The 11998-nt window shown below is 52.4% G+C and overlaps 4 protein-coding genes across 4 annotated transcripts; 2 read left to right on the forward strand and 2 right to left on the reverse strand.

Moving 5' to 3' along the window:
* Positions 1–323: 323 nt before the first annotated feature.
* J4E90_006804 (uncharacterized protein) lies at positions 324–1564 on the reverse strand (the record flags this gene model as incomplete). Its single annotated transcript, XM_051436348.1, has 5 exons — positions 324–383; positions 448–506; positions 571–791; positions 848–1199; positions 1558–1564. 5 exons carry the CDS (start codon positions 1562–1564, stop codon positions 324–326), a joined length of 699 nt encoding a protein of 232 aa, XP_051290142.1.
* A 1295-nt stretch (positions 1565–2859) lies between these two features.
* On the forward strand, positions 2860–4695 carry J4E90_006805 (uncharacterized protein; the record flags this gene model as incomplete). The annotated part of the gene is made up of 2 exons (XM_051436349.1): positions 2860–4462; positions 4514–4695. The coding sequence occupies 2 exons, from the start codon at positions 2860–2862 to the stop codon at positions 4693–4695; spliced, it is 1785 nt and encodes a 594-aa protein (XP_051290143.1).
* A 911-nt stretch (positions 4696–5606) lies between these two features.
* On the forward strand, positions 5607–7586 carry J4E90_006806 (uncharacterized protein; the record flags this gene model as incomplete). The annotated part of the gene is made up of 1 exon (XM_051436350.1): positions 5607–7586. One exon carries the CDS (start codon positions 5607–5609, stop codon positions 7584–7586), a length of 1980 nt encoding a protein of 659 aa, XP_051290144.1.
* Positions 7587–9435: 1849 nt separating this feature from the next.
* Positions 9436–11015, reverse strand: J4E90_006807 (uncharacterized protein; the record flags this gene model as incomplete). The annotated part of the gene is made up of 3 exons (XM_051436351.1): positions 9436–9939; positions 9993–10638; positions 10702–11015. 3 exons carry the CDS (start codon positions 11013–11015, stop codon positions 9436–9438), a joined length of 1464 nt encoding a protein of 487 aa, XP_051290145.1.
* Positions 11016–11998: the final 983 nt, after the last annotated feature.

Raw genomic sequence — 11998 nt, forward strand, 5'->3', positions numbered from 1 at the left:
AGGTAAGCCCGCGGCATGTCATACAACAGCGGCACGCTTTCAAGATGCGACTGTTGCTCATGCGGTATCATTGCCACAGGGACTAATAGTCCAGCGCAGACCGCTCTACGGCATCACAATCTCCAGAAGCGACCTGAAAAGGACGAGCACATGAATAGACTTCTGTCGTGATCATGCCATTTCATTTTCGCATCTAATCGTAGACTGGCCTATCTACCATGCCTTCTCGTTATCCAATCTCGCCCAGCGTCCACCGCTACAAGACGGGTATGAGCCCTAGGGCTATCTCGTTTCGTGGTGTCGCGTCGTCGGTATCGGGCCCTCTAAGCAGCGGTGGTCTTCTCCTTAGGGAGAGGAGTGAAGCGAAGGTAAGGCTTTACGATCTGCAGAGGTAGAAGTACGAAGTCAGTATATGTCTCACATGCACTTCGTACAGTCAGAACTTACCCGGATGTCAGGGAACATAGATTTCGCGTCCTCAGTCTTGACGGCTGGGTGGACGATGACTGCAGAGGGAGAAGTACGAAGTCAGTATATTTCTCACATGCACTTTTTACAGCCAGGGCTCACCATCGTCACCAGGGATCCAGTTAATTGGGGTGGTAATCTTGTGCTTGTCGCCAGTCTGCAGGCTGTCGAGAACGCGGAGAACCTCCGCTGTGTTGCGACCGGTGCTGGCGGGGTATGAGAGGATGAGGCGGATGGTCTTCTTGGGGTCGATGATGAAGACGGAGCGGATGGTGAAGGCAATGCCCTTGCTGTCGACGTTGGTCGCGTCCTGGTGGTCGATCCTGTTTATGTCGTTAGCAGTGTCGCGAGTCGTAAGTCGCAAAGATTCGCTACCCACATGTCGTATGCCAACGCGATCTGGCGGTCCTTGTCGCCAATGATGGGGAACTTGAGCTTGCTGCCGGAGATCTCGTCAATGTCCTTGATCCAGCCATCGTGCGAGTCGACGGTGTTGGCAGAGAGACCGATGAGCTTAGCACCGCGACGGCTGAACTCAGGCTCGAGCTTTGCGAAAGCGCCGAGCTCAGTTGTGCATACTGGGGTGTAGTCCTCGGGGTGTGAGAACAGGATGACCCAGTTGTCGCCGATGAACTCGTGGAAATCGATGGGGCCCTGGGTGGTCTCGGCCTTGAAGTTGGGGGCCTTGCTGCCCAGGCGGAGAGGCTCTGGTCGGTCGCTCATGGTGCCTTCTGCGCCCATGTTAGCTCAGGTCCCAGCGATTTGCGCAAACATGCGGGGTGGCGGGGTAGGCGCAAGCAGCCAACATACCTGGTTGTGTGATTTAGTGTGTGAGTACGGTCGCGGAAGATATCGAGGTATCTTGTAGATGCAAATTGGGATGTTGGAGCGGTATTATGAGGGAGGGAGGAAGTTGAGGGGTCGATGATGCCTTTTTGTCCTCTTGTAAGGCCATACACAACATTGAACGACCAACACTTCCAGCTAGCGTATATTGCGCAATCGTCACCTATCTCACGTGAACTCCACCAGAGCTTTTTCTGCCATTGAATTTGCCCACGTCGTTTGGCCACTGGGCGAATCATCGACGCGACATCTCCGGCGGTATCGCATGCCAATTGTTGCCCCTCCTGCCGAGCATTCGTCGCAACTGGAAGCAGGTAGAAGCCAATGATGTTGTTGTTGGTGATTTCTCAGCGATATCCCTACTTGTCAGAATTCGAATAGGCTCCGAATCCATGTCAGAGCGTTTGCAGACGTTCCAGCGACCGATTTGGCGTTTGCTTGATCCAATCTCTCGGTAGCTTTGTGCATCAAATGCGCGCATTGTCGGTTTGCCGTGTGAGATTGGGTGAGCCATATGCACTTGCGACATTGGGGTACAGCAGCCTCCATTGATATCGAGGCGGGATGTTTGGCTGTGTGTCGCCCAACCGAACGATTGGGGAAGTCGCACTCTTCTAACAAAGTGCGCTTTCACAAACATTAGCACCAGCTGGCAGTGCGGAGGTTACGCGAAACTCTTCTGAGATGGGTAGCTTCATGGCGGCAAGAATTCCGTGACTGCCCGCCTGAACACACACGCCGTTCCCACGCGTCGCGCGAACTCTAATGTCGCGACGTCACGCTTGTGGCAGACACAGCGAGTAGCCACCTGACTACACCTCCATATGTTACACACGCGTCCAACGTCGCTACTCCCTCCTAGTACAGCTTCATATCGGCAACCTCGGCAGGGTCCTCTTTCTTCTCGCCTGGAGCCTCAAAGTGATTTTGGGCCGAACTTCCGAGCTGGCTCCCTTGCGGCGACTCATCAAGGACACGATGCATATCTGTGCTGGTTATCGCAGGATCGAGCGACGATGAGGCTGCTTGCTTTTGCCCAGGTGCCGATACTTCCCGCCGATGATGTCGGGGAGCCATATGCTTGTCCGAGTCGAGATGCCTTTGCTTGAGGCGCGCCAGACTCCTTCCCGCATGACGCACCGGATCTACCCTGTTCTGCACGCGCTCCAGCAGCCAGAGACTTCGAGGCGGCCTTGGCATGTCGGTGTACACGATAAATTCCCAAGTTTACCCCGAAGCGGGACGCCCCCATGCATGTGGGCCTGGAAGATGGAGAAGGAGTCCTATTCCCGACCAATGCAAACGATTTCTACGAATCCCGTCGGGAGAGAACCGGGCGTCCCACACCGTCCAGTTGTTCGTTGGGATGCATATCGGCTACGCCTGTGGGTTAGCGGACCAGACCTAACCGCCGCTTAAGCTATGAAGGTCGCGCTTTTCAGCGTCACCGGGTTCACGCTTGCTTTTAGACTCTGACGCGTTCATTGCGAAATCCTCGGCGTAGCTCTTCGACATTTCAATAGAAGAGAAGGACCTTATGGCAGCATGAGTGCAAATCCGGAGATAAACCTCCCGAGAGACTCTGAGCTCGGAGAGTGCGCAGATTCAAAAAGCCAAGCGGGAATAAGCATATTGCCGGATATGCGCAGGCCTTCCGCAGAGGAACCGAGGGATCGAAATTCCACAGCGGAACCAGATAACGACCCGGAGACAGACTCCCACTATGGAAAACAAAGCACCAGTAGCGAGTTCATACCGCAAGAGAACGTGCAGGGCTCTGAAATCGTTTGGCGTTATCTCACATTCGACACCGAACTCCCACACGCGACCACGATATATCCGACTCAAACCGACCAAGAAGCGCCACCTGAACCTCCGAACCTCGTCAAATACACAAATCCTTTCGACTGGTCAGAGACAAGAAAGAGATTCACGATATGTGTCTCATGCATCATCACCGCTCTCACAGCGTTCTCGGCTGGCGCTTACAGCCCCGGTGTTGAGCAGATGACGCAGGAATGGGGCGTCAGCAGTGTTGCAGCGCTGGTCGGGATCACGACCTTCACGACAGGATTCGCTATCGCGCCGATGGTTCTTGCCCCGTTTTCTGAGATCAACGGTCGCCGGCCAGTCTTCCTCGCTTCAGGCATTTTGTTCGTCATCTGCCAGCTGTGCTCTGGCCTCACGCAGTCATATGCTGGAATGCTCGTCGCGCGCTTCTTCTTGGGCGTGGGCGGATCTACCTTCTCCACTATGGTTGGTGGCGTGGTCTCAGACATCTACCATGCTGAGGATCGGAACACACCCATGGCCCTATTTTCAGGTGCTGCTCTCTTTGGTACTTCATGGGGGCCTCTAGTATGTGGCTTCATTGCGCAAAACACGACTTGGAGATGGATATTCTACGTACAAGCCATCTCATGCGGAGCGGTGGTGGTGCTGATCTGTGTCGTATTCAAGGAGACCCGCGGCTCAGTTCTCCTATCCAGGAAAGCTAAAGCCTTGAACAAGTGGTACGAGGCACGCGAGAAGTCTGGCTACTATGGCTTTAATGTCCACAAGACCGAAAAGCCCGGATCGATGGAGGCTTTACGTTTGAGGTGGAAGGTGCGATCCGATGAAGAACGAGCTTCACTCGGCAAGATGATAGGCGTTTCTCTCTACCGCCCATTTCATCTTCTCTTCACCGAACCTGTCGTGTTCTGGTTCTCCCTCTGGGTAGCCTTCTCCTGGGCCGTACTCTACCTCACATTGGCAGCAATTCCGCTAGTGTTTCAGAGCAACCACGGCTTCTCGCTACAACAAGCCAACGCAGTCTTCGCATCGATGGGTATAGCCAGCATCCTGTCGACCATATTATCCATCTACCAAGAGAAGATTGCGAAGAAGAGCGGGAAGTTGACCGGCACACCAGAAGGTCGCCTTTACTTCGCTTGTATAGAAAGCGCTTGCATGCCCATCGGCCTCTTCATGTTCGGATGGACAAGCTTCCCCGAGATACATTGGGTTGTACCCGCAATTGCGATCGGTATCGCTACCGTTGGCATCTTTAGCATCTACCTGGCGACCTTCAATTTCCTCGCAGACACGTATCATCGCTATGCGAGTTCGGCACTGGCGGCGCAGTCTTTCTGCCGGAATATGCTTGGTAAGTCATCTCCATCTCATCACGACTGGATGCATACTGATATCATCTTAGGTGGCATATTCCCACTCATCACGACCCAAATGTATAATAAGCTTGGGTATGGTCCTGCGAGCAGTCTGCTCGGTGGGATTGGTGCGTTGTTGACCATTGTGCCGTGGATTCTGGTGTTCTACGGACCTAGGATTAGAGCAAGGAGTAAGTTCGCAAGTGAGATTATGGATGTCACCTCTTGAGAGGCAAGATCGTGTTTGATAGATATATCGCATAGCAATTCATTGTTCAAAAAACGGAGAAATTCAAACGTGATTGCTGTCGCCAGATGCAAGTAAGCCTTGGTAGCCGAATCGGGTTAGTCAGGCCAGGTGTTGCATTATCGCAGCTGTGACCCGGCAAACTGCAACACTTGCACAGCCTCACAAGTCAGCCCTGCCAGCTGCCAGTATCCACAGGAAGATGCGCACGCACACCTCACCTTCTTCAGAATCCATAGAGATGCATGCGCCTTTCCTTCCGGTCTCCACCACAACCTTAAGTGGCGACTAATGGAACTTACCATAACAGTGAGATTTAGTGCTACTTCATCTCACTGATGACCATGGACGATCTTCTTCCATCCTACGAAAGCGTAATGCGACGCGATCCTTGGGTGCTAATCGCTCCCTATTTACCTTCGCAGGACCTCTGCTCGGCAGCTTTGGTCAACCGGCAATGTCACCAGACCTTCACACCGAACCTTTGGGGTAGCCCGGCATCGCACTTTGGGGTCCAGAATGATACAGTATACGGTGTGTTACTATGCCACAAAAGCGGTGGTGTATACTGATGTCCAACAGTGGCGCTCACACGGTTCAAGCGTACATTACCTTACGCCCGAGCAGCTGTACGAGAGCTCACACATACTCTACGTTTCCCACCCGCTCATGCAGAGCTGTATGATGGACCGCACGCAGAATGGCTTCGAGACTGTTTGGAACACCTACCTCGTCTGCAGTGCCTAATTGTGGACGGCCTGCCCTTCTTCGATCACGCATGTCTTCTGAGCCTGCGACACTCAAGCCTGCAATGGAGGTTGACTCGCCCCAACACATATCCGGTGTTCAGCCTACGCCTACTAGATGCCTCCAGCTGTACAAATGCTACATCGATGGGCCTTGCAGAAGCTTTACCGCACTTTCCAGATCTTGTCTCGCTGGATCTATCAAAGACTGCAGCCGCGAGAGACAAGGCGGTTCTTTCGACCTTCAAGTACCTCCGAAATCTGCGCGTGCTGAATCTTCGTGGAATCGGCATCAGGGATGAGGAGTTCTCAGTAGTTGCGCATGCAATCAGCAGCCGCGTCAGAAGCCTTGATATCAGCAACAACCTTTTGACGGACACTAGCGTGCGACTCCTTCTTGAACTGTGCTTGAAAGAGAGGGTTGTTGTGACGCATTCTTCTCGTGGACCACTGGCGCCTGTCGAGAACGCGAACCCAACCGATAGACCAGAGACCTTTGAGTCTGAAAACCTCGTTGGCCATCTTCGCAAGAAGCTTACGGGCGGTTTCATCGGCAGCCTAAGTATTGAGGAGTCGAGCGATGTCGGAGTCTCGCACTTGTATCTCTCCAGTAACGCAATAACTGTTGAAGGTATATCGGCTTTGCTGCGATCACGACGCTTGCAAGTCCTAGATGTGGGTATACTACCCGCTGTAGTGACGCATCCTTCTAACCCCACGCTCGAAACACCGAATGATGACTTGGAACTACCTAGCGTATCAAAGCTTACTCCAGTACTTGCAGAGTATGCTTCATCTAGACTGCGATACTTGCGGATCAACTACGAGTTGGTGACAGAAGACGCCCCTTTTGAAACGCCCAATTCGCCGCGCGCGGAACTCACTGGGGATCTTGCTATCTACAAACCTTCAAATGCGCATGAGCTCGAAGCTGTAGAGCCACCGACACCCGAACTCGACTCAATCCCAATAGCTGTACACGAGGTTACAGGGGACTCATCATATCCGGTTGAGCTTCCCGGCTCACCTGTAACGCCTCAACTCGCTGAAAACGACAGGCCGGAATCAGAATTTGCCGATGGTGAAAGGCGAGACGCCAAAAGCGTTCCTAAAATATGCATTACTCCGCAATCACTACAAATTAACCGAGATCCTGCCTGCGCTCCGGAAGTCATACCTGTGGACTCGCCATTGAGCCCTCTTAGCCCACTGGGAAACGGAATCTACCAGCCTCACGCAGCTACAAACAGACATGATTCTGGAGGACGCCTTTCATCATCTACGCCGACCTACGGCAGCAGTACACTGGATCAGCCGATCACCAAGACTACGACAAGGTCACGAGGCAATTCGTTCTACTACATCGAGGACAGAAAGGTCCGACTAGACTTTCGCCAAGCAAGTGAACCTCGACTACATCCTGGGATGCTTCCTAAGCTTCACACTCTCGTTCTGACGGATGTGCCGACCATGACCAGCGATAGGAAGATTGTTCATCGGATTATACAGTTTATCAAGGATGCAGCCGAGGAGGCTTCAATCGCCAAGCAACGGGCCAGGCACACTTATGTGCTACCGCCAGGACGTAGGCGTGCCATAGCGGAAGAAGAGTACGCACGAGACCAATTTGCCCTTCGGAGAGTAGTACTTGAAATGGCGGCCCCACAGTCAGCGCCTAAGAAAATCTCTACCAGTTGGCGGGCTTATCCAACAAAGTCAACTACCGAAGATGCGGACTCTGAAGCATTTTGGGAGGCAGCAACGCATGACTTCTCCTTCTTCGACGATGAAGAGTGCGGACAGCCTGGTCGTGAGCCAGGCCGCACTCTGCCCTTGGCAGCTATGAGCGGATTGGAGCTTGCACCTAGCAATCATGTCTCACCAGTGGACACAAGTGAGAATGTTCATGATACAATTCCGCTCATCGATGTGGTGGGTGAGATTGGCAAGTTTCGGCGAGAAAGGAAGGCCGCATACAACAATTCAGTGGAGATGGGCAAGGCTGAACCCGATGTAGAGGGGTACTGGCCTGGGGATATTACGGTTCTGAGGAAGCCGGTGAGTTCAGAAGCTGGGGAACTCGACTGTTACGGCAACCGATATGAATTGGGTTGGTTCTACCGTTGAACGCGATAGCGTGGCGCAGCACTAGCACGGGATAACGCTTTTACATTCCGAAGTCACTCAATAGGCTGATCGGCTATCATGGCACATGTCTGAGTGTATTAGAGACTGTTTACCAGCCTTGTTGGAAGTATACAGTCCTTCAGGGTGGATAACCAATTACCGACAAGCTTACTCACCGGTTTGGTGACCGGTTCCAAGGGTTGCAGTGGGCTGACCCCGCGCACAATGACATCCACATCGACACACATCTGCCCACTTGTGCAACTGCTCTCGAGTCCTTATTTATTAATGCAGTTCATGGGTGCCAGAGCACCGCCCGCCACGACGTGACCGCAGACTTTACCCCGGTCTGGATGCACCGCCACGCAAAGGCTTCCTACGCTCATCTGAAGCACTCTGTTCCACCGATACTGGCTATCGAGCAGCGCCGAAGTACTTTCAGAAACGCTCAACATTCTTATCCGGTCTCTTACGGCTGCTTCGTACATCAGATATTATCATGGGCCAGTCGTGGAGCGGTCAGCGAACGATCCAAGCAGCTTATGAGCGACGTGGAAAGGTAGTCGCCTTGAAGTCGAGACAGTCAAAATCTAATAAAAGTTACAACAGAGGCCATAGTTCCTCTTCTGACGCAGACTCAACCGGACAACATCGGTATAGCCAGGCAGTTTCCAACGGCGTGACAGCCAAACCTGGACGCGGAGACCGCAGGTCGGCCTCTTCACATGAATCGCATCCTACCCGAGTAACACCCATAGGCAAAGCCAAGAAAGAGCGTACATCAACATCTGACAAGCATCGAACGAAGAAAGAAGCTCCACACAAGCCAAAGTCCAGCAAAAGAGCCGAAGGCGGTAGGACAAGGCACAAGTCGCTCAATCGAGTAGACAGCCATCACCACCAAAACGATTCACATCAACCCAAGAAAGAAAAGAAAGACTGTACAGTGTGCACAAATACGCTCTCACTGCACCACTTCCCCGACCGGCCGCCTACCAAGAACTGCAAGCACGACGTCGACGTATGCCGAAAGTGTCTTCGCACATGGATCGCATCTGAGTCCAGCGCAAAACTGTGGAACGACATAACATGCCCTGTGTGCAAAACACAACTGCGTACAGCAGACATAAGAGACTTTGCGCCGAAAGATATTTTTAAACGGTACGATCCCCTTTCCCTACTCCCTTTTCACACCCCGCACATGCCCATCCAACCAAACACATCACTAACAACACAACCAGCTACGCCGCCCTCTCCTCCCGCGCCAAGCAAGAAGCCCGTCTCGGCTTCCACTGGTGCCCCCTCAAAGGCTGCAAAGCAGGCCAAGTCCACTTACCCAACACCCCCAAATTCCGGTGCAACACCTGCGAAAAGACGTCTTGTGTCGTCCACAACGTAGCCTGGCATAAAGGAGAGACGTGCACAGAGTACGACTACAGAACAAATGGGAAACTGAAGAAGGAAGAGGAGGAAGCGAGTAGGAAGGTGGTGGAGAAAACGACAAAGGCGTGTCCGGGGTGTAAGAGGCCGATTGAGAAGAACAAGGGGTGTGATCATATGGAATGTACGTATATATTTCTCGTGCCAGGAGAAGAGGTAGGATTTTCGTTAAATGTGACGTTAAGGCTGATCGATATGATAGGTGCGAAATGCCATGTCCACTTTTGCTGGAAGTGTTTGAAGCCGTATTATGCGTCCAGCACACTTGCGCGGAACACGGGAAGCCACTGTGTTTGTCATGGAGGACTTAATGAGGGCTGAATTGCTATACGCGGCGGAAGCTGGAAAGACAGTATTTGCGAAGCCGACAACAGGGAAAGAAAAACTATTACACTCAATTCGCAACGTTTTACACAGTCAACTTCATCAGCAGTGCTGGTACCCCGGCACGCGCCATATACGCAGCAGTCACCCCCACAACCGATGTCAAGACCATGTACTTGAACCAACCACCCTTCTTCCCTTTCTTTATCTCTTGCGTCTCCATCCAGTGCCACCCCTCAGCACTCTCATCAATCGTCCTCGTCGGCGCATAATCCAGTTTAGGCGCCACCGACAACGATTCGATGAGCCCCGCTTTCTGAGATGGCACAATGTACTTGTGCAAATACCCAGCAAAGAAGTAATTAAAGCGTGACTGGTAGCTGTTCATACGCGTGAGCTTGCCGCTGGTCTCGACGTATTCTTTTGCTCGTGCGTGGCGACCGGCTTGGTATTCGGCGAACAAGGCGGCGAGATCGGGGGTGAAGATGCGACGAGTGGGGTTGGAGGCGAATTCGCGGTGCAGGATGTTGCAGAGGTGGACGGCGGACTCGACGGCTATGTTGGCGCCCATGCCGAGGTCGGCTGTCATCTGGCATTGCGTTAGTGATGCGCTTTGATGATGATGGGTTTGAGGGTGTGTACTTTGTGTGCTGAATCTCCTACGAGAACTATACGCCCGGCATGCCATTTACTCAGGACGCCTTCTTCGACATAGAGAAGACCGTGTCGCTCGTTTGTCTTCCATACATCGCCCAGTGTGATGTTTTTTGTCATAGGAAGATCGGCGAATCTCTCCGCCACCGCCTCAATCTCTGCCTCAGTAGCTTTACCTTTCTGCTCTGCCTTTTGAAATTCGTCTTTGAAGGTGATACCCCACATAGCCCTCCCCATCTGCGAAAAGAGAAGCATGGTAACGTCTTGGCCGAGAATCATATTCGTATTGGAGGTGCCTAGTTGAGCATTGTCCGGTAGCGTGCTGACGCCGAACAAACCTCTGTATTCGCCGAACGACATTACTTCTTTGTCGGTTTCGGGTATGCTGCCTGGTTCGAACTTGTCGGCGTGGTCCCACATGAGTTTCCGGACGTGACTGTGTACACCGTCTGCGCCGATGACCATGTCTCCTTCTTCGGTAGAGCCATCGGCTAGGTGAACACGTACACCCGTATCGGTTTGCTCGATACGTTCAAGGCGCCTCCCGGTGTGAACTTTGGACTTGTCAGGTAGTCCCTCGTATAGGTGCGACACGCAAGTTTGGCGATCGAACAGGATACTCGGTATTTTGAAGCTTTCGTGGAGTCAGCGCGTGATGCACCCATTTCACACATATCTCGAGAGTATGGGAACATACAGTTTGCTCACAGCCTGCATAGTATCATCGCGACAGATCAAACTCCCGTCTGGCCATCGTTTGTAAGAGGCATCGACGGGCGACGTGGTTTTGGTGATTCTATCGAGAATACCAAATTGGTCGAAGATGCGTGCGACAGCCGGCCAGATAATCAGTGCTGCGCCTTTTAGTGAAACAATCTTGTCGTGCTTTTCGAGGACGACATGTTTGATATTGGCTAGTTGTAGAGCGTGTGAGAGCGACAAGCCGACAATACCGGCCCCAATAACAATGACCCGAAATGGCTTTGGGGATGTGGAATCTTCGTCTGCCATAATGAATTCTCCGATGCTGATGCAAGGGTTGCGGTGGGGAACACTGGGTCTTAGGTGCGAGGCCTAGAGCAAGGGATGGTCGTGACTCGAATCACTGCCGGCTTTACTATTGTTCTTGGATGACGCCTGTTGGGCCATTTAATTTAGCCTGCTACTGTATGAGCCGTGTTGTATTGATCTAAATGGTTATGATTTGCAAGTATCGGGTGGTGCCACAAGGGAGGCTTCCAATGTTGGTGCCTTATCTCAGTTTCGATGATGCTGACACGAGCGCCTCGGGCGTCTTCTTACTTTGTAGACAAGTCATATCGTAGGGCTTGCGCAATGTATTCCATGTCTTGAATGCAGTACAGTCAGATCAGTCGGAGTTGATCCAGGCGCTGTCTATCTGGTGGTGTGGAAGTGAGGATCTTGTTTGTACAGCGTCGCGCCTACATAGTCGATATGGAGACAGCCTTACGCGAGAGATGCGCGATGAGCATCGATCTTGCTGCAGTGGAAGAAAACCATATACCCCGTTCAAACGACGGTTGCAAAAGATTTGTACTCCTTTCCGATAATGGTACGATGCGCATTGTGAGTAGACGTGGAAAGATCGGCAAAAGAATACTCCGGAACTTGTTGTCAACATCGTAGCCAGGGTGGTTTAGTGGATTGGTAGCACTGCTGACACCTTTAGGTGATGAAGTTGCCGAACAAGGCCGCAATGACTGTGTCCATGCAGGAACCAGCTCGCTTGTGACGTCGAAAACCTGGGGTAGTGGGATCTGCAGCCCTGGCCCGACACAAGATGTCGTGTGGAACTCACATGTTCCCGGCTACGCGACTCATGAAATGAGGTTGAATGCGAACCTAATCTAGTAATGTATGTGAATCGGCTCACATTTCCTTGTGCGAAAGGCGGCTCAGTAAACCTTCGAAATGGCTGAGTGGAATGGGAGGAACTCCGGTAGCACGTGAGGGCAAATCGGACTCGGGAAACA

Source organism: Alternaria incomplexa, assembly GCF_024043165.1.
Source record: "Alternaria incomplexa strain BMP 0042 chromosome Unknown scaffold_9, whole genome shotgun sequence".
Classification (NCBI taxonomy): Eukaryota; Fungi; Ascomycota; class Dothideomycetes; order Pleosporales; family Pleosporaceae; genus Alternaria; species Alternaria incomplexa.